The 22,948-nt window shown below is 46.1% G+C and overlaps 1 protein-coding gene across 1 annotated transcript; it reads right to left on the reverse strand.

The window, feature by feature from the left end:
* Positions 1-5,880: 5,880 nt before the first annotated feature.
* LOC124690144 (disease resistance protein Pik-2-like) lies at positions 5,881-11,072 on the reverse strand. Its single transcript, XM_047223573.1, has 3 exons — positions 10,493-11,072; positions 9,907-10,261; positions 5,881-7,879 (listed from the first exon to the last, which is right to left on the reverse strand). The coding sequence occupies exons 1-3, from the start codon at positions 11,070-11,072 to the stop codon at positions 5,881-5,883; spliced, it is 2,934 nt and encodes a 977-aa protein (XP_047079529.1).
* Positions 11,073-22,948: the final 11,876 nt, after the last annotated feature.

Below are 22,948 nucleotides of genomic sequence, written 5' to 3' on the forward strand. Positions count from 1 at the left end.
TTGCGAGTGCTACTATCCGTTGGAGCGGTGTGGAGGACAAGCCACTCCAAACGACATGAAGGTCCACCGTATTCTCCTCGACCCTTCCCACCAAAGGGGAAGACCTCGATCCACTATGGAACCTTAGGGTGGTCACCGAACCCGCACAAAGCTTGTGGCTAACTCCACAAATTAATTGGAGGCTCCCAATATTCCGCCACAAAGGCCTTGCACTTGAGGAATCTCCACAACTTAATTGGAGGCCCCAAGAACACCACTAAGCCACAAAGCTACAAACTTGAGACAATCTCCACAACTTAATTGCAGACCCCAAGAACACCACAAAGACCACTAAGCCGTGTAGGGTCCAAAGATCCAAGAGGAACAAGCTCCGGGAACAAGCTCCCGAAGAGAATATCTCACGAACTTTCACATCCACGTATCACCGCGGAGAAGTCAAACCGGTGCACCAAATGCAATGGCAAAAACACCACAAATATTCTCACATCCTTCTCTCTCAAATTCTAACAAAGCTATAAAAACTATTGGGGGAATAGAAGAGGAAGAACAAATAGGAGAACACAAAATTCTCGAAGATCTAGATCCCAAAGATTCACTCACAAAGAGATGATTTGGTTTGGTCAAAGTGTAGATCTAGATCCCCTCAAACTTTCTCTCAAATAGATGCAACAAACATTGGTTGGGGAGAAAGATCTCAAGCTCAAGGATGAACAACAATGGTGGGGCAAAGCTTGAGAAGAGGGGAGGAAGAAAAAGCAATGCCAAGAGAGAGAAAGAAATGGGGCTTAAATAGTTGTTTCCAGATTTCTACCCGTTGGAAAATTTTCGGCTAGGCCGGTAGTACCGGTGGGTGGTGGCCGGTACTACCGGCCGCGCGTGGCGGTTCCACCGGGGCAGCAGCCAGGCTAGGCGTCCACGGGCTGGGAAGGCCGGTACTAGCGGCCCTTGGTGGCCGGTACTACCGGCCAGGCCGGGGTGGTACCACCGGCGTTGGTACTGGCCGCGGTACTGACCACGAGCGTATGGCTAATGGGATATTCTCCCATTCTCCGGTACATTGGGCGGTACCCCCGGCCAGCCCCAAACTCCTTTAATGTTCTATTTGAACCAAATATGGCAAACTTGTAAAATCAAGAACTTAAGATTGGGAGCTCCCAATCGAGTGAAACCAATTTTTTTGAAAAATATGGAAACTAGTGGGTGAGGATTTTCTATTAATTTTAGAGGTGCAACCCCTCAATACGAGAAACCGAGAAAATCACCAAACTCGAAAACGCAACAAGTGGTCTAGGCGAAATCCATTTCTGATGAACTAGAGCTTGTCATGGAAATAACCACAAGCTCTAAAACACCACATGGATAAGATCCAAATAATAACCAAGAAAGATGATGCAAGGATGCAAAGGTTTTACCACACTCCGAATGATACGATCGAGTTACTCACTCGAGAGTCCCTTGATAGTACGACATCTAGCATGTAAACCGGTCTCCCAAATAAACCATAAGACCGGTAAGAAACAAACCCTATCAAGAGAAAATCTTAACCTTGCGCATTCCACTTGAGCTCGATGATGACAATCTTGACCGCAACAAGATGGAACGTATTTCCTGATTGTGCTTGATTGATGAAGTCTTGCGGATTGCTCCCCCATACTCCACTATGGGAGAGCTTCTTATTCGATGCATCTTCACATATTCATGAACACATATGAATGGCAAGCTTCAAGCATGTGAGCTCTTCGAGTTGAATCATCTTGAACTTGCACCTCATTTTTTCGTATTGCAACCTTGACGCCAACTTATGGTTCAAGCATTGCCTATGGACAACTCCTACACATATGACTCAATGCAAACATTAGTCCATAGGGATTGTCGCTAATTACCAAAACCACACATGGGGGCTCTATGCACTTTCAACTTCTACCATCTTGTCAATATTGTCCTCAAATCTTGAATCCATCTTTGCTTCCCAATGATAATATCAAAAGACTTTGTTGTTTTGCTTGCAAGTAGTTCGTCATTGTTTGATCATGATGGCTTGTGTGACTTGTTAAACTACACTAAAACACGTGATCTTATCTCATCTCTAACACCATTCCAATCCAAGTATGATCTCATCATGTCCAAATGAAGTTCTCCAATTACTCTCAAAACCCTAAACCCCAATTTTCTCTATTTTGTCTACCAAACCACTTCATTGTCCTATCAAACTATTTCAAAATATTTTCCCAATTAAATATAGGAAATGTGACTAGTATGTTTTATCATATCTCATTTCCACCAAAAAAATAATTTCTAGAAGATTATTTTCTTATTTTTTCTCTTTTTAATAAAATGCATGTTAATGGTACATATGCCAATTTTCATTTTCTTGCATAATTTAAACGTGAGAAGAATCCACCATGTTGGGCATGCAAGTAGACCTACTTTAGCTCAAAATATTGTCTTCTCTTTTTCAACAATTTCAAAAGATAGGTCATTTGAATTTTATTCAAATTTTATTGAACTATGAGATGGTGACCCAAATTGATATAATTGAATTCCAAATTGAAGGGCATCTTTAGTACATCAACCACACCCCTCGTGTCTATATTCCATCATAATCTCTTTGACCCAAAAAAAAATAGATCAAATGTTGAAGTGATCATCATTGGCATTCCTCTCTATTTCCATCTCTACTTCTCTAAATCCTTGGCCTCACTACAAAAACAAAATTTAGACCAAAATTTTCACCTAAGCCACTCTAGTGATCTTTTCCATCACCAACAATGGATCTTGGTCGACTTGCCTTGAACATTGGACAAATTTTCTTGGCTTCTGTTTCATAGCAAGCAGGGAATGTCGGCCATGTTTTGTGCATGGCTAGGATTACCAAATGCTCTCTCTCTCTCTCATATATTGCTCCTGTTGAGGGGGGGGGGCGTCACCTGGTCTTTTTCGGGTCTCGTGGCTCCCCTCTCGTGCTTCTTTGGGCCACGGTATTTCTCTTGATGAAAATTTAATCGGATATTTTTTCCTTTGATTTTTAGGCATCCAAAACGTCCCACAAATAGCATACTACGAAAAAGGGGTTTTCTGCCTCCCAAAAATTAAATACCAATGAAAGGGACTTTGTAGGAAAGTCCCCTAAATCAACTAAAAAGGCATAAATAATGATGGATCATGGGAAATATTATTCGAAAATAATCATATAAGTCACTATATTGATGATGTAAAATGCAAGTATCAACTCCCCAAAACTTAAAACGTTGCTCGTCCTCGAGCATATAAGCAAATAGATCACATCATGTATCAATGAGCTTATGGTTGATAATAAAATACGAGCATGGGATCATCAACTTATGCATATTCACTTGTCTTAATAGAGCTATGAATTAACAACCATGCAAATTAGAGCTGCATAAATAGGAGTTCTAGCAACTACCCCTTGATTTTGAACAAAACTAATCATTGCATGTTGAAAAATGGAACAAGTCTCAAATTTCTCTTTGCTATTACTTTGCTTAGATTTTTACCTTGCTATATTTGATTTTACTCTTGCCATTGCAATGAAGATAAACTCTCATAGAATAACTAGTTAAAAGAAGAGGTTTATTAAACAACAAGATAGATATGAAGTTCGACTTCGTCAAACACTTCCACCACTTTTTAAATGACATCAGTTAACGTTCTTTCCTCTTAGTAACTAGAAAAAAATTATTCATGGATCTTTTAACCATGTCATATGCTCTACTCAACCTTTGTCTTTCACTTTCCATGGCTAACTGAATCCTCGGGTGCCTGCCTTTCATAAATTTTTCCGTAGAGCATACGTACTGAAATATCCATGACCCTAACTTTACTCGTTAATTACTAAATAGAATAAGAGTATCTCATGTGGCCCTGTCATCATCTCTTCCTAACTATTTGTTCTACAAAACTATATGTCTACTTCAAATTCAAGGTATTCTTTTTTCTTTGTTTGTAAACATCACTTGCATGGATTTTTATTTTGTTGCAAGTTTTTGTTTGTTTCAGAAGTTCTATGATTGTCTAACATACTCAAGTTGATCTAATTCAAGACAAGATGTAACTGAAACTTCTAGATATGAGGCGCACATCTACATGTATTACCCATAAATCTTCAAACAAAAGAATCATGGATGACACCATACTTTATACTTTATTCAAAAATCACTCGACTAAGGATAAATGATAATGCTCTAAGAACTTTTCAAGCTATGAGAAAATCGATACCTACTAGTTAAAAGCAAAACCAACCTAAAAAATCACGACTAAAAGCAATATGATAAACTAAAAGGCATAAAAGACTAGATAAAACCCCCCAAGCTTGAGTGTTGGTGTAGATCTTTAAGCAATGGCTTTCATCAACTTCATCATCGGTGTGCTTGAGTGTTGGTGTAGATCTGTAAGCAATGGCTTTCATCAACTTCATCATCAGTGTTGTTCCTGATCTTCGCGAAGGCTGCGTGCAACTTCCTGTTGACTTCAACTTGCTCCTCCCACTTGGCCATGTAACTCTTAAGCTAATCTCCATGCAAACTGCGGAGTTTGTTTGCATACTCCTAATATACTTTGTGTTCGCTGTCTCTTCGTAGTCCTGCAACAATTTAATATGACGGCGAGAGCCAGATGAGTGCTTCTCTTCGTTAGCAATTTGTCGGTGAAGGAGGTCAATCAGTGCTTGAAGATCCAGGTCACCAAGCCCCTGAATTGAGGTTCTTCACCCTCCCTCATCCTCCTTGCTCCATCTTCAAATTGAGTCCTCCAAAGGTCATCGTCCCTAGGGTCTTCTTCTTCTTCTTTCCTTTGCAGCTGACTCCTCGGTGGGGAGCTCCACCACGAGGTCATGGTGGTTGCACACGGGAATCCTCTCATTTAGGTACTCCACCGCGAAGACATGACTAGTTGTAGAGATGGGATCTAGGAAATAGGGATTAAAAATAATATTCGCTCCAAAATACTCGCTGCGCTCCAGCCCAAGCCTCCAGCGACGAGCCTCGCTCCAGTCGTCAGAAGTTAGCCTCCCTTTAATATGAATTTGCATCACAGCATAACATGAGCTACCGACGGTGCTCACTGAATTTATAGACGAGCCAAGGGTGGGGAAAAGACACTGTTCATGGGACCGTTAATACAAATGCATAACGGAGGTTTTGGACCACTAAGTCCAGGACCCCACAACAAGGCACAATTTCTATATTTTCTAAAGCATTTTTTTGTAGTTATAAGCTACTAGCGATGCTCACTGAATTTATAGGAGAACCAATGGTGACGGAAAAGTGGCTAAACAGCAGGAAAAAGAAGAGGGGAAGGAAAAGAAAGCGGGAAAATATCATATAGTTTAGAAGAAATAAATAGTCTGCAAAGAGAAAAATAAACACACGGTTTGTACACATGGAGCTGTTTGCTTGATTATATCGCACACTATTTCCGATTTTAGACATGTGCAATGTTATCATGCCGCAAGCGATTGGAGAATGGTCAAAATGGTCGAAATTTCTGAGCATCAGCGATCTTTCACACCACACACAGAAAAGACATTCCATGCACCGACGAATTGATCGTGTATGGAATAGATTGAATTGATTCGATGGAGTACTGAAGGTATGTCTCCCACTACATTCTACCGGGATCCCAGCTTTCCCCTTTATTTTTCTGCTAGTACATATGTTACTGGGACTTGGCGATACAAATTTAATTAGTATTTTTAAGATCATTACAGGGTCAAATAGATGGCATGAGCAACAGGAAAACTAGTGGAGGAGCAAGAACCTCCCCTATCAAAATAATGTGCCAGAATTTAACAAATTGTCCTTGAGAAAACAAAAATAATAATGAAGGAAAGACACTAGATTGGCATTTCGGCTAGTCACTCACTCAGTCGTGATAGTGATCAATGATTACTCTTGGGCCTGCGTCGCCTTTTTTAGCCGTTTTAATGCCTTCTACCATCAACTTGGTAAAGTTACATGCTTCATCATGCACCCTGAGATGCACCTCTTTGAGAGCGCTAAGGTTTTCTACGCCATATAGCCCCTCGAGAATGCTGAACCTTGCCTCAAGTCTTTCGAGCTTGGGCATGGCGTCTCGTGAAAATCTCAAGAGTGGAATGAAAGGAGCAGAGAAGCGAAGAAGCTTGAGGTTCTCGAATTTGCCAGCCAGAAAAATGATCTCTCCATCAGATTTTGCCTTGTTCTCCTCAACAATGGCGGCTGTTTCTGGATCCTGCTTCTGCGCGGCAAGTGAAAACGTGAGAGAGAACAGTGTCTTGAGCTGGCTAATTTGCACCAAAGCATCAGAACTGAGTGCCGTCAGTGAGAGCGTTAGCTTCGTGAGAGCATCCAGCTCTGTGATCCATCCGGGAAGCTTGACCAACTTGCCAGACAGCTCAAGAGCAGTGAGAAACCTCGGAGGGGAAGAAAGATAGCCCAGTGATTCAAGAAACGAGCCAGATGAGATGTCCTCAATCATCAGGGTGTGGAGGGAGTAGCCGCCGAGGTACTCAATCGAGGAGCTTAAATCCTGGAAGAGATCCCACTTGGAGATGTTGAGCTTGTAAATGGTGAGCTTCCTGAGATCGGTGAGATGATGAAAGTCTACCACCGGGTTGGCTCCCTCTTCAACAATCTCAATGCCTGATAGCACACGAAGGCCGTTCATTGTGTTCCTGAGATCTTCAGGAAGCTTCAGCCCCTTCCGTGTCCTTTTATTCCCACCAAGTATGTTCACCAATCGTTGGAGCTGGCAGACGGTTTTTGGCAGCTCCGTCACATTGGTTTCCCTTACGTCAAGCGTCTCCAAGTACTGGAGATTCTTGATCTTCTTAGAGAGCTTGCTGACGTCTGTCCTCCGGAGGCTGATGTACTTGAGCAGACGCATCTTGCATATCTCCTTGGCATCGTGATGCTTCAAATCCTTGCAACCATCCAGGTCTAGCACCTGCACGATCCCGAACTTGAGTGAATTAGACCGGAGACGGAGCTTGCCCATGCCCTCGGACACGGTCAGTGACCTGACGTGGGACAGGTTCATGCCCTCCACAGGGTTGCCGCCTCTGGAGTCGCCGCCGTGCTGCTGCTGGAGCGACAACCGACGGACCTTGCTGCTGGGCGGCGCAGTGAGCCAATGGCCGCCGACCACGGTGACGAAGTTCTCCTCGCTCGCCTTGGACACTATGTACTCCAGGACCATGTCGTGGACAAGAAAGCTCTTCGCCTTGCCGTTGCTGCTGTGCTCCACCGGCCGTATCATCTTCCTCCTCGTGAGATGGTTCAGGTACGCCTCCGCCACGTCCTCCACGCTCAGCCCCTGCTTCTCGCTTACGAAGCCTTCTGCTATCAACCGTCTCGTCAGACTCTTCCTGCTGACCGGACAACCCTTCGGAAACATGCTCAGGTACAGGGCACAGGTCTTGGTCTCGGCGTTCATATCATTGTAGCAGTGAGCAAGTATCCTTGTCACTCCGTCTTGAGCGAGGTATTTGACAGACCGTGGCACTAGCGAGTTGCAAACTCTACTCCATTCTTCATCAGATCTGTGTGGGTTGCAGGCAACATGACCAGCCATGGCAACTATGGCCAATGGCAGACCGCCGCACATTTCCCACAGCCTGGCTGGAACTTTCTTCTTTTTTCCTTCATCATCGTTGCTAGCCTTGGATTCGGCCATGGCTTCCATGAATAACTCTTCAGGCTTGTTACCACTTAGTTCGACCACTTTATGAACAAGATCTCCTTTGTCTCTTGTGCATGCAGTAGCTACAGCTTGAAACCTTGTTGTAACAATTACTCTACACTTTTTCTCACTTCTAGGCAATGCCTTGTTAATATCTTCCCACGTTGTTGCAGACCAGACATCATCAATTAAGAGCAGGTAACTGCCAGAGAAGATAAAGGTAAATGAGATCAGTCCACTCTGCTGGCATTATATATATATGTCGTAATCTAGCTAGGCGAAATTCACAAAAAAAAGATGCAAGACATGGAGTCACCAATTTGAGGATCTGATCTCATATATCCCTTACACCCCAAAATGTAAATCATGTTTGAGTTTTCATGGTCTCCAATGCAAATTTTTGACTTTTCATGTCCATTATCACAGACTCTAGCACAGCTTTCCCTACACATATCTTGGGATACCGTAGGCCATTGACGCTTGACAGTACACCACAGTCGTTAAGATGACGCTTTTAGCTACCCCGGTTTTCCGATGATGTCCTTAGATCACTATAGGCTAGTAGCGGGGTGAGCAAATCCCGGTTAGCTGCGTGTCTCGGGCACGCCACTAACACGACGTTACTAGTAATCAGTGGCGGAGCTAGCATGTATCGAATAGATTTGTGCTAATCTACACTACGTGGTACTGTTTATAACTTACTTAGACCTCGTGGATTTGTAGAGAAATTCAATACACCCGTGCTATACGCACAGGCACCCCTCCCAACCCTAAACGCACCCCTCCGCCGCCGCCGCCGCCGCCGCCGGTAGCGCCACCGGGCAAAGGCCGCGGGGCGTGGCAGCGGCGGTGGCCTCTCCTTGCTGCCGCGCTGGGACGGCGACCGGGAGCCCTCTACGCTCGCTGCGGCCGGACGGAATTGGAGATGGGCGGCGGCGGCGGCCAGATCGGCCAGAAGCGGCAGCCCTTGCCTTCCGCCGGACTTCACCGCAGCAAGCCGGAGGGGCTGGTGGCGGGCAGCGGCCAGGCCATGATCTGCGCCACTTCCCCCCGCCTCTAGGCCGTGTGTGGAGGCGATCTCGGGTTTCTCTCGCGTCACGAGGTCGCCCGGGGCAGCAGCCTTGGGTACGATGGTGGAGGTGGCCATCTTCTTCATCGGAGAGGGTCGGCCTGCGGTTGGTGGTGGTGGATCTATCGATCTATCACCGCATTCCGGTGGCGTGATGGAGGAGCTTGGAAGCCGGCGTCGGTGTCGCCGGTGGTGGGTTGGAGTGGCCAGCCCGGGATGGTCGCCGACGTGGGGGTCCGACCTGAATAAAGGCGGCGGTCCTAGGGCCTCTCTTGCGTGAAGAGGAGAACCCACCGGAGGCCTGGACTCGTGATCTGGCTGGAGTGTTGAGTTCCGGAAGGCTCCGCCGATGAATGTAACAGTGCTTTTGTCTGGAGTTTGTTGGATCGGAGGTATTCGGTCATGCGCATCCATGTTTTTATTCCGACCGATTGGTTCTGGAGGGAGCGGCGCGAAGCTCTTTTTCTTTGATTGACATCAAGTGACTATGGATCCATGATGAAAGTCGGAAGAAGAGAATTTCATGAAGGTCAGAGGGGAGGACTAGCTAAGGGAGGTTCAAGTCTTTGTGATGTTGAGGGACTTGCTTGGTGTTTCGGACTTCACAGCAGCGGTATGAAAGTGGGGGCGACAACACAGGTGAAGTGCAGAGTCCTACCTTTCAGGGTGAAAACCCAAGGTCCGGCCTTAATTGGTTGTGCCCGGCAATGTCCTTGGTGGAGGCATTTGTTTTGAGAGCGGGGACTAGTCCGTAATTCAGGTGTTGTCTTGGCGGTGGATGTATTGCTGTTGTTAGGCCCGAGATACTGTAGCGGGACTTTTATTTCTTAGTTTTCTTTTCTTGTTTTTGGCTGTGTGCATCCGTAGTGCCATTAGGGTGGTGCGTTGTTGCAGAGGCTGGGTGTAATTGGTATCTTCTTGATATTAATATATTCCCTTTATCGAAAAAAATTAATTTATTTTGTTGCCTTCGCCCCTGCTAGTAATATTTACTGGTGGCATCCCCTGGAAGCGCCACTAGTAATAGACATAATTTGTGGCACGTGAATATACCTCGAACAGTACTGTCTGAACATCCAAAACAACATATACCAGTGGTATGTGAATATAGTATGCAACTTTATGAAATAACCACTATGCAAACTTGAAAGATAGTTTACCTGTAATTCTTCAAATGATCGTGGAGCTGACTAATGAGCTGTTTCTTGTCCATTTGTTCTATGTCCTCCGAGGTGTCTTCATCATAGAACCCGTCGTAACACATGGTGCTAACTCCGAGGCTTCTCTTCTCGGAGGCGGCGGCACCGTCTTGCTTCTCCGGACCATCTTCGAGCTGGGGCATGACTTGTCTGAGCATGTTGCGTAGTATTGCATCTATATTGGAGCTCTGAGACACGGTGACGGTCGCCCGGCGGTCGAACTGATCACCGAATTTCTGGTACAACGCGGTGGCGATGGTAGTCTTGCCCACCCCTCCGAACCCAACAACGGACAGAATGTCCTTATTAGGGGGATCTTGCTTTTTAGGCTTCATGCTTTGGATTTTCTCCTCCAAGTGTACTACAGGCTGAGGTGCCTCTTTCGAGATCTTATCAGAAATCCTTGTCTTGGTCGGAGACAGCTGTGTTTTGTATGAAGAATCATTGGAAGGGTTCTTGAGAGGTTGAACTGCCTCTGCCAAGATGTTATTCCCAGACGAGGCCGGCTCGTCCCCCATCACCCCAGGGATTATGCTTACCCACTGGCCGAGCTTCTCCATTTCCGTGTCAACTCCCACAGGCATCCTGGTGCCAACAAGCCGAAGGCTTGTCTGCTGGTTCTCGGCAGCGTCGAACCCAGCAAATCCACCCGAGTTGACGTCGTCGCTGCTCTTTGGGTTCTCGACGCCATATCTTGCACGCCTCTCCCCGATCTGCTGCGTCCGGGCCTTGAGTGCAGTGACAGTAGACGCGATGTTGCGACGAGGCCACCAAGTGCCAACATCGTAGACCCAGGAGACGATGGTGGCGCAGCAGATGACGTCGCCGCGGGTGGTGTCATGGGGGAGGCGGTGCGCAAAGTCATCCACGCAGTCCTCGACGTCGTACGAGACGTCGCGGATCTGCTTCATCCAGTCCTTGAGCCGGCGGTCATGGTCGCGGGGGCCAGCGCTCAGGTCGGCGAGGAAGGCCTGCATGCTGGCCATCTCGTCGTTGATGTATTGGATGTCGCCGCGGACGCCCCTCAGCAGAGCATACTCGTTGGCGAGCAGCCGGCCGAGCTTCGTCAGCAGAGATTTTATGGTAGCATCCGAAACACCCTCCACCAAATCGATTGCAAAACCCATGGCTCAAATTGTTATCCTAGCTAAGCTTGCGTAGCTAGCTACGCATTATAAATTAGAAATCGCAGCCGCGTCCCAACTAAACTATCGGCAGGAGGAGAAGAGTGAGATCGGCAAAATTAAGCAGCTGCATGCATAGGCTAGCCTAGGCTATATATAGATGGATATATAGGTCTCCGTGACAGTCCATTAATCGTTCAGCAACACGTCGACATTTCAACTTTTTTGAAACCGGTGTACATTTCATAGTGCAGCACCACTACGTGACCACATGGCTACACATGGCGCGCAAATACAAAGCAAGCAAGCCGGCGGACACTCTTTGCTGGAAAAACTTACACTGACCGAGTCCCTTTCTAGGAGGTATGGGTTGGCAACACACCTTAATTAGACTAACACAGGGGACGGGGTAAAAATACATGGTAAATCTAGCAAATACTCAAACCCTTTTGCTAGTGAATTAAGGTAGTTCACAATATAACCATTAGATTTCCTCGTGATCCTTGCACATAAGAATTACATATAAGGTGTGCAATTACATATGTGTGTGCAATTGCACATCTTTCTCCCTGATTGCACATAAATTACACACGAAATTGGTGGACAGGAATTAAGCTAATTCTAGATCGACCGAGAACTAGCCGCATCAATACTCAAAACCGACAAAAAAAATAGCTTATACTCAAGACGAGGCCCCCATGCTCCAAACTTCACAATTTTTGTGCATACGCAAAACCTCCAAAACTTGGCGCCACCGAAGTTTCAGGTCACAGACCTAATGGACACCCTGCCGCCTCCCAAGGTCGATCTTGGCTGCCCCACATCCCCGCCGTTCTACCAAGAGGGTCCCGTACTGCCCGTCGCGCCATTCCTAGCCCTCTCAGAGCTCGCACCACCGCCTACAGAGCTCGTGCTATGGATGGGCTTCAAGCTCGATACGGCCCCCAACGATCTTCGAATGGCCGCAATCAGCCACTATTGAGCCACATGGCTGTTCACCCCCTCCTCCAGTCCTGGATCCCGCGATGCATGAGCCTCCCTACAGGGTATTCGACGAAGTTCACCGATGGTACATTCTCAACCGATTCGTAGATTTTAATCAGATGCATATTGCATTTGTTGTGACACTTCCAGATCGTGTAGATGAGTTTGTCGACCTTGGATTTATTTTTTGAGGATCATCGTCTTTGGATGATTCCATTCACAATTTTTCAAGGATGGTGAGATGGAGAACATAAATTTCATGATTGTTGTGAGAGAGTTCGAGGGAGAGATAGAGCACATGGCGTACATGTTTTAGAGGTGTGCTTCGGTGCGCACCCTGTGCAAACTCGCGACTTATCGCCGAAGGGGTACAGTGGTCCCGATTTTGTTTTTTTTGTGCTGCCCGCCGAAACCCATATCCAAGCCCAGTGCAAGACTCGTTTGGGTATACAGGGCCTGGGCGTATCTATACGGACGACCCCACGTGGGTGGGTCCCACGTGCTAAGCTAATCACCGTGATTAGCTCCGATTGCATGCATCGTTTTCATCGGCACTGGAGATCTGATCGAGCTGTTCCACGCCGTCGCTAGGTTAAACGCAAGCGGTTGTTGCCGGCCCGGCCGTCGGCGGTTGTTGCCGGCACGTCTGTCGCCGCGGGTGGTTGTTTCGCATCTCGACGCCGCCGACCGCGCGCGAAGCCCCCCCCCCCGCAGATCGACGACCTTGGAAAGGCGCGCCACCGGCTCGGCATCTTCCCCGCTAGGGTTTAAAATTAGAGGTACCATGACTTCATCTTGTAGCATAGTAAGAGGACGCAATTCTACCGGTTTTTCAATTCTAATTATGGTCCAATACTACAGAATATGGAGAACTCTATATCTGGTATGATTGAGGAACAAAACGAGTACGTCGGCTATAATTCCGATGACTCGAAATGGAGGAAAATTTGCAGCACGAAGCCGGCTGGAGCGAAGACGAGTTTGATGTGAGCCACATTACTATATATTCTTGGTGCACTATTTTTCATTTCGATTACCAGCAGTCCAGCATCATCAAATAATATATGGTTCCTCCTGTCATAATTTATGTAGATTGCGTACGATGAATTTGATAATGATGACAATCATGGTGAACACACAGACGATCAAAATGATGAGAACCATGGTGAACACACAGACAGTCTAAATACTAGTGAGGTATGTGTAGTGACTCATAAAGTGACATAAAATGATGCATGAAATGATGGCAACTGTACGGTTACTAAATTTCGCGATGCATTAATAAATTTCAGGCACAATTTGACACGCAGCTTGAGTACGACTATTACGGTGAATCTGATTTGGACACGGGCCATACTGATGATGTGGAAGGTGCATCAGTTCCTGAGGATTCTGTTGACATGAGCCAGGTTGTTATCTCTTTTTTATCAGTCTCATATAGCTGGAAAACATAAATTTATAGTTTTAATTAATGCCTACGTTTTCTACTTGCAGGCGACGCCAGGCGCTAGTCAGCCTGAGAAACCACAGAAAGGTAGCAATGGCAATGACTATCCTGATAATCATCGGGATTTATACTGGATGATAAAAGAGATGACTTTTATTTCTGAAGCAGCATCATATTCTTTCTACAACAAATATGCTAAAGATTATGGGTTCAGCGTCCGGCTGGACCAGGTTAGGCGGTTTGATGATGGAGTAATTCGGTTAAGGCGTTTTGTGTGTTCCAGACAAGGCAGACGTCCCAAAAACCAACTGACCACGGAAGGCCGCGTAATAGGCACAGACCTGAGTCTCGCTGCGGCTGCAAGGCACGTTGGGTGGTCAAGTTTGATGGAAGAACTGGTTTCTGGGTTGTTGAAGATTTTCGTGACAAACATAACCATGACCCAGCTGAACCATGTCAGACTCCGTTTCTTCGGTCCCATAGGACGATCAACGACGCGCAGAGATCTGAGATATTATCACTGGGATCCATGGGGGTCAGGAAGCACCTCATTATGAGAAAATTCATTGCAGGCTCCGGTTCATTTGCCGGTGTTGGATTCACAAGAAAGGATTTGTACAACATGTGCTCTAGGGAGAGGAGGAGGCTGCTTTTCGATGGTGACGCTACCACAGCCATCCGCATTATGGCAAAGAGGAAAAAGAGGGACCCTGAATTTTTCTATGAATATGACGTTGATGAAAAAGGCCGTCTGAAACACATGTTCGGTGTGATTCCCAATCACGTAGGGATTACCGAGGACTACGGAGATGTGCTGGTGTTTGATAGCACATACAAGATGAATAAATATAAGATGCCATTTGTTCCTTTTGTGGGCTTGAACAACCACCGTAGGACAACGGTTTTTGGGTGTGCCATCCTTTCAAGCGAGAATGAACAAACATATGTTTGGCTTCTAAAGACTTTCCTCAAAGCGATGTGTCAACGAAGCCAAAGGCAGTAATCACGGATGCGGATGCCGCGATGATCGGCGCAATCGGCGAAGTATTTTCTCGGTGTGTCGCATCGCATCTGCAGCCTTCCACATTGAAAAAAATATGGAGATGCATCTACCTAACAAGTCACCGAACGAGTTCAGGACTCTTTCGTATTACACCACCTCAGAGCAAGTATTTGAGGAGCGATGGCATGCATTTTACAGAAAATAGCAATCCCCAAAAACAAGAACATGGATGAAGAGGATGTACAACAAGAGGAAACTTTGGGCTGCAGCGTATCTCTCTGAAGGATTCTGGCTGGGTATGAAAAGTAACCAGCGGAGTGAAAGTTTAAACTCTTGTCTGCACCTGCACCTAGATGGGGAAATGACAATTGTTGATATAATTATGCACTACGACAACGCAATTGTCCGTCTCCATGAGAACGAAGCCCACGACGACTGCACGGCTTCACAGACTACACCAGTGCCAATTACTAATTTCAGAGAACTAGAGGTTGCTGCTGCAAAAATCTTCACTCTTCTATATTATTCAAGGTGAGCTTTCAAAGATTGGAGGCATAGAGATCTTAGAAAAAATGCAGGCATGAGAGTCAAACATCTTCATTGTGGCATGGAGGAATCATGTAAGGACCAGGTTCTACGTGGATTATAGACCCAAGGAGGCAGAAATTATAAGGTGCAGCTGTCAAAGGATGATTCGAAAGGGGATCCCTTGCAAGCACATACTGCATGTGCTACATTTCTTGAAATTTACTGAAATTCCACAATGTTGTGCTCTACGACGATTCACAAAAAATGTCAGTTTAGGGTTGCCAGCTAGACGCACCAGCGACATGTTTGGGTGGGGTTGGTCTGGGGCAGAGGAGCGGATGAAATACAGCAGGATGAATATTAAGGTATCACAGGCTCGCCGACGCATTCTTCACCGCCGGCTTTGCCCACCTCCCACCGGGCTCGCCGCCGATGTTCCACCTCGAGGAGGTTCGTGACGGCGTCACCCTCAAGTTGCTCACGGTCACCCTCAACAACCCGTGGGACGCGTACGAGCTCCTCGGCCAAGTGTTCTGGTGCGGCTGCGAGTCTATCTTCTTCACGACGTACAACATCTTCACCAACTGCGAGTGCATCTTCCCCACCGAAAACCAGATGCACTGCCTCCCCTACGAGGAGTGAAGTGTTGATGACGGTGGTCGAGTAGCGCGGCCAGGGTGGAAGAAAGTTGAGGAGGAATTTCGTGAAGCTTGTCATGCATGTTTCTCTACTTTTTAGTTTTATCGTGTTTATTTAAAATGCCGTGTTTTTATATATTGTACCGTGTCGTGTCCCTGGACTTATCTATGTAACGACGGTGGTACTTGTTTACATCCTTATTTATGTAATCTAAGTCAGTCTTTATGTGTGTTCAAACCTGTTCGTCCTCAAATGACTACTATTTCTTGTACCAAATTGTTTACAAAACCCAACAAAAAAACAAAAAATTCTAATCCACTAAGACAAGAATTTTAGGTATTTTCAACTTTTTAAGTTGTTATTCATATATATTACAAATTTAGTGTTAAGATTCATATTGAATTATCTATTTCATATTCAATTAGTGAATTAGTGAATTATAATACACTACACAAAGATCTGTGTGTTGAAAAATGTACAAACCTGGGTTTAATAACCTAACGGAAGTGATAAAATGACTATAGATACCTTTGTTACTTGTAAGTGTCAGTATGTTTCTATCCGTCCCACTGGTTACCAGACTACCCCTGCGAGATGACTTCCCACGAGGTCTGCGGTTCGAGTCGCGGCAACACCCATTTTTTGCTTCAGTTTTTTTGATATTTAATATGTACCACCTGAACTTGCCTAATGGGCCTAATTTGGTTGGAGATGGCCCATTAGTCAAATCTAGATTGGGCTATCCGCTGCGTTTCCGATTATTGTTGCTGTCAAATAAGAAAGTTGTTCCTGTTTTATATGTACCACCAGAACTAGCCTAATGGGCCTAATTGGATGGAGTTGGCCCATTAGCCAAGTCTAGATTGGGCTGCTGTCTGCTGCGAGTGTTGTAGCTGTCAAATGAGACATTTGTTGTAGTTGACTGAGAGATTTGTTGCTGTCAAGTATCACATAAGATAACAACTCCACCCTACTGCCAACACGCCGTGTTTATTTTAGATTACCAGAGGTTTTCCCCCATTTCCACTGGAAAATACCTTATCAATTATGTACAAAACGTCTGCAACACAACTGAGCAAAACTGACATTACATTTCCTATAATCAAACGCTTACTTTGGCAAAATCTTTGTCACTACATAATGCTAACAGGCTAGATCAACAGCAGCAAATAGAACATGCTTACCTAGCATCCAAGCACACAACAGGCCCAAGCATGCACAACACATCAGCATATGTAGTAAGCACAACATACACATGCTTAAACACTAAGCATACTTAATTAGAAACATAGTTTAACACAGGATTAACCAAGTTTCAACACCAAAAGTTTCAACATAGTTTCAACAACACAGGATTAACCAAGTTTTAACACAAACAGACAATTAAAAGGAAGTAGGCATCAGGTAGGCAGGCAGGTCGGCAGGCAGGTCGGCAGGCAGGTCGGCACCATCCTCCGCATGCTCCTACTGCCTGGGGGCGTACTTCTTGAGGAACAGGCCGTAGGCGGCATGCTTGGCCCTGATGTGTGCGGGTGTCTGCCCGCTGCCAACACCAGTGTAGGTGGCATGCTGGTACATGCCGAGGAAGTCCGTCGGCATTTCCTTGCGGCTGCACCAGGGGCACTTGAACCTCCCTGGGCCAAGAAGGTAGCGAATCTCCCCAGACCTAAGCCTGCGGAGAACATGCCTACTCTTCTGGTCCCTATCCTCCCGGTCAGAACCGACTTCATCCGAAGGATCCTCCTGTGAAGTGAAGTAAATTTGGTTAATTAGCTGCTATTGCATACAAGCAATGTAATGACTATAAATAGAAAAGGAATGAAAACATTGCAAAGTAATTATTTGTATAAATGCACATTAGTTAGTAACTATACATACCATATCTAATTTAAACAAAAACTAGAGTTTGGAATGGAACAAGTGGCAATACCACTTGGTTAGCAAAAGAAAGGCCTACGTGGAGATAATCATTAGGTTGACAAGCCAAACCATTGCATCTGCCCAAGCAGCTCACTTATCTGGTGACTCACCACTAGGTGAAAGAGGTGAAGACACACAGGCAATGCCCAGGGCATTACTGCCGACCTAGCAAGCCACAAGGCTATACTTGATACCTGGAATGGATCCAAAGGATCCAATCCGTCAATATGCATGCTCAAATCACACCAACAATGAGCAGATGCTCAAAAGGTATTAGTCATCAATTCATATAGACCAAGTGATGCTAGCAATATTTGAGGCAAACAAAAACTTGGAGTGCCCAGTAGATGCAGATATGCAAAATAGTATGAAATACAAGCATATCCAAGTATAAACCAGATACACACAAAGCTTTGACAGCCACATACACCACCTAGCACCACCTAGCTATTAAACCATCAGAAACCCTTATTTTCTTCATAAAACAATCATAGTGGCATTCATATGTATGATTCCCTACTGTGATGATCTCTATTAATAAAAACCAACAGTTTATCCATGAAGGTGAGCAACCAGTAGCAGTAGCAAGAGCTACTGAGGTCACATCAAACCTAGTAAGCCACAGCCATAGCATCAATCATCATAATATGGACAGATTCAGATTGTGATGAATATTAATCCAACAATAGTTGGCAACCATCCATTCTTCTCAAACAAATTGAATCATTATCAATACACAGTTCATCAATAAAGAATTCCAGTGATTATCATTACACAGCAAGCAACCATAGTTCAATTAGTAACAATAAGAACACCAAATGATCAAGTTTACAGTAGCATGACTTGCACATGACACTCTAGTGAAGGCAAAGCTCCAGCCAAGAAATCAAGGCTTCCATGCAGTGATTAACAAGCAACATCTGCAAGTATTGGAGCCACATTTCAACTTCTGTGTCCATACAATGTAGTAGCAGTTAATCTAAAACCTGTCTAGACATCAATTGCAACCAGGCACAAGTGATAAGTGAATCATCCAGTGCGTAGAACCATATAATTGCTAGGAACCAGTCATAATAGCAAGTTAATCAAACTAGATAGCCTTATTGATCAGCAGATAGGAACCCAACCAAGCAAGAACCTGAGATGAACACTTGAGCAAGCTCAAATTCATCTCTGGAACTACTAGAAATATCAAAATGGCTTGGTACTACAAGAAATTCACAGCATAAAGACTAGCCAAACAGAGGATTTCGTAGAAGCTTGTGAGCGAGCAAGGAATTCCTGCATGTCGTCGGGGTCAGCGGAGAAATTTACCTCGGACGGGTCGGCGGAGTCGGATTCATCGAAGGTGGGCACGTCGTCGGGGCTGTTGATCTTGAGCCCCGCCTCCTTCCTCTCCTGCCTCTCCCGGTTCTTCTTGTTCTTCTTCTTGCGCCGCCGCATCTGCGCCTCCGTCTCGTGCTCACGCTTCTTGCTCGCCGGTGCAGCCCCCGTGGAGCCGAATCTTGCCTTCTGGCCCCAAGCGGAGCTCAGATCTGGGGCAGCTCCGGCCGCCGATGGTGCGGCCATCTGGGTTTCCTCAACCGCCGCCTCCTTGCCCTTCCCCTCCTTCCCCTTCCCCCTCTCCATGGACGAGCGCGAGCGAGAGCACGAGCGAGAGCGAGAGCGAGCTGTGCTGTTCTTGACCTAGGGTTTTTTCCCGATTTGGGGATTGCTTGCTCGCTTTGGATGGATGTGCTGAAGAGGACACGGGAGAAAGATTTATATATCTCGACGGTTCCGTCGTGGCCGCGCGTGGACACGTAGGCGTATAATACATATCGGTATGGGTCATACGAGCTTTGTACGTGGGCTGATACGAACCCAGCCAAACCCGAATTACACAGGAGATGACGATCATGCCCCCAGACCCGAAACGGTATGAACAAATCCTAACCGTCCATGTGTTTTCGCGATTTGGTGAGTTTGTGGTGGTGCGTACGGAAGCAAAAGCGCATGTTTTATATCTACAAAGCAAGCAAGGCGTCCTAGTATCTTTGCTGGAAGAACTTCATCAAAGACCAAAGCAAAAGCATTATCTCCACAACTAAGCAATGGTTATCACATGGACCTCTACAACTAAACAATGGTACCGAATATGGGTTGGGCGGGTTGGCAACGCACACCTTAGAGCGCATGACCACACATGGCGCACATGTTGTTTATCTACAAAGCAAGCAAGCCGGTGGAGAGTCTTTGCTGAAGAACTTCATAAAAAAGCCGAAGCCAAAACATGACCTCCCCAACTAAGCAATGATGGCCGAATAAGCTTTTAGGAAATACTTGGCAACACACCTTACAGCGCATGGCTATGCATGGTGCGCATGTTGTCTATCTACAAAGCAAGAAAAAGGCGGCAGGCTCTCTTTGCTAGAACAACATCATAAAAAGGCGGAAAAAACATTATCCCCCCCTACTAAGCAATGGTTATCACATGGATCTGTCCAACTAAACAATGGCGGCCAAATCACTTTTTAGGAAGTATGGGTTGGGTCCAAGTAGCTGGCGTGGGAACTGGAATGTTCTCTTTAACAAACATTGTTAGAGTTCTCCAAAAAAAAAAAATGTTAGAGAGAAAGCATGCTCATCTCCCCGTGCTCTCTTTTCACGTCCGCGATTCAAGTTGCAGCAGTAGCACACGCACATCATTCTACTCTCTGCGCCATACTAGCCGCGCGTCCTTTCCGCACACATCTCAAGCCCAGGCCTAGACAACTAGGTAGTGCATCAGCCAAGAGAGGAAGGAGACTCGGATCGAGATGTCGCCAACAAACACGAGCGCCACCATGGGGGTGATGAACATGAACCCCCTCATCGGCAAGCTCACGCTGATGGGCGACAACCACAAGATGCTAAAGGAGGCTCAAGAGCAGGTGCTGTCCCTCGTTTATGAGCTTGACAACTTGAAACCCGCAGTCGAGAAGATCGAGCTTGTTGATGAGCTCAAAAATCCGGTTGCCAGGAAGTGGAGGGACGATGTCAGGGAGATGTCCCACAACATAGAGAATCGCATTGATGAGTTGATGGGAAATCATGAAGGCTTCATCAAGAAGACGTCATCTCTCGGCCTGAAGAGGTTGGGGAAGCGTCATCAAATAGCCACCGAGATCGAGCAGCTCAAGAATCTTGCCATGAAGGCAAATGACGAACGGGTGAAGAACAAGATTGATGATTACATTCATTCTAGTTCTGGCTTTGGGGCTGCAGATCCTGAGATGTCCGTGATCTACAAGAAGGCAACAAGGGAAGAGCTTGTTAGTTGTCTGGCAGATAATGAGGAAGAACTCAAAGTGGTGTCCATTCTGGGATTCGGGGGTCTGGGCAAAACTACACTCGCCAAAGAGGTGTACGATGAGATCGGAAGGAAATTCATCTACAAGGCATTTGTTTCAGTTTCCCGAAATCTTGATATGACAAGGCTTCTCAATAGCCTGCAATTACAGCTTGGAATGGATTCAGAGGTGGCTTCTAGTGCTGGTGAGGTGATAGAGGGGTCGACCTCTTGTGTTGGTGAGGTGATAGAAGACGAGTCTTCTCCCCCTTGGAAGATGCAGCACAACATCGCCCAGCTTAGAGAATATCTAAGCCATAAGAGGTAACAATTTATTAACTTCAAATAGGGATTATTTGTATGCAAAAGACAGTAAGAGGAAGTAAAAAATCTAACCTGTGAGAAACAAATGAGTGCAATATATGGAAAAAATAGCGCGCTATAGCATATCTGGATAGTCCAACTTCAGTAATTTTGCTTGCTACGGCGCTATTTGCGAAATAGCATGCTATATCACGCTAAAATATCATAGCGTAGTCATAGCGTTAGAGTGCTATTTATTTTTTCCAGCCTGGCCCAAGGGCCTGAGTTTTCCTCCTTAAAGAAAGAAGAAGTTGCTTTCTCTTTGCGGTGGTTAGAAAATCTCTAGCAGAAAAAACAAAACCTTATACCCTGTTTGAAGTACCCAATCCGCGTTTTCTGGTGTCGCGCCGTCTCGGGGAGGAACAAATCTCCAAACTCGTACCTTAAATATTTTACGGTACAAGTAAAGGGAATCCACCCGAACCCGCATAAGAGTCGGTAAATCATGTTTAAGTTGCGTAGACGAACTAAAAAAACATGAATATATATTGATTCAAGTTTGCAAATATGATTACAACACTAGTCAAACGCTAATACTCTCGTATCCAAAAGGATGTGCCATTAAACAAGTAGCGATCAAGTGTGTCAAAAAAATTGCGGCAGGAGCATCGCCATCACCACCACTGGCCGGAGCATCACACATCCCAATTGTTGAAAAGATCATCAAAGGAAGCATCGCGGCGGGAGCATCACCACCACCGCCGGTTATAGCATCACGACCATCACCACTCGGAGCATCACCACCACCACCACTGACCTAAGCATTCTCACCACCACCACGAATGGAAGAAGATAATCATGAGCCGGTTCCCCTCGGCGATCACTTCGGCCCTCGCGTTGACCTCCTTGGCCCTAGCCTTGCTCTATTTGAGGAAGATTTTTCTCTCCTCATTGGCGGCTTTGCGCTTCTCATCTACCCGGTGGATTCCCGTTTTGCTTCTTTAAGTTGATATCTCTTCTCAAACTATCCTATAACTGCTTCTAGAGCTCTTCGGTACCCAGGTCTATTTGGGTGTAAGGAGCGGACGTGATGAGGTCTAAGACCCCGTGTATGGGCCCGATCTTGCGGATTGACTTCGAAACCAAGGGGTGAGATGGGAAAACGCGAGGAACACGAAGAACACCACGAACACGAGGAACTCCGAGACTCACGCACGCACACCAACCCGATACACCCGATGCTTACCTCCGTGGCTCGATGGGCCACGCCAATAGAATCTCCGAGGAAGAGACACGCGGTAGAATTCCCGGAGAGAGATTGGGATTGGAGAGGAAGAGCTTGGGGAAGGAGAGAGAGTAACAAGTACTAGAATCTCCTTCAACAAGATCTAAGTCAACAACCAAGGTGCCTTGATTACAGAGGGATGATACCCAAGGGAGACTAAGCTCAAAGGTAGGTTTGAGTTCAAAACAAGTCTAACCCTAATCTGGAGGAAGGGGTGAGGTACTTATAGGTCCAGATTCGTACAGGGGTAAAATCGGCACTACATAAATTATCCTGGTCCATAGATGCGAAATCAACGGCTGAGATTAAGTCAACAGGGGCGGGGCCGGCAGTGCCGGTGAGGATTGGCCGGCAGTGCCGGTGTGGCCGGCAGTGCCGCTGAGCCTGGGCCGGCAGTGCCGGTCGGAGTCTTCTTCGCGTCTTCGGGCGCTGGAGGCCGGCAGTGCCGGGGTGTACTGGC

This window comes from Lolium rigidum, chromosome 2, assembly GCF_022539505.1.
Source record: "Lolium rigidum isolate FL_2022 chromosome 2, APGP_CSIRO_Lrig_0.1, whole genome shotgun sequence".
NCBI classification, from domain to species: Eukaryota; Viridiplantae; Streptophyta; class Magnoliopsida; order Poales; family Poaceae; genus Lolium; species Lolium rigidum.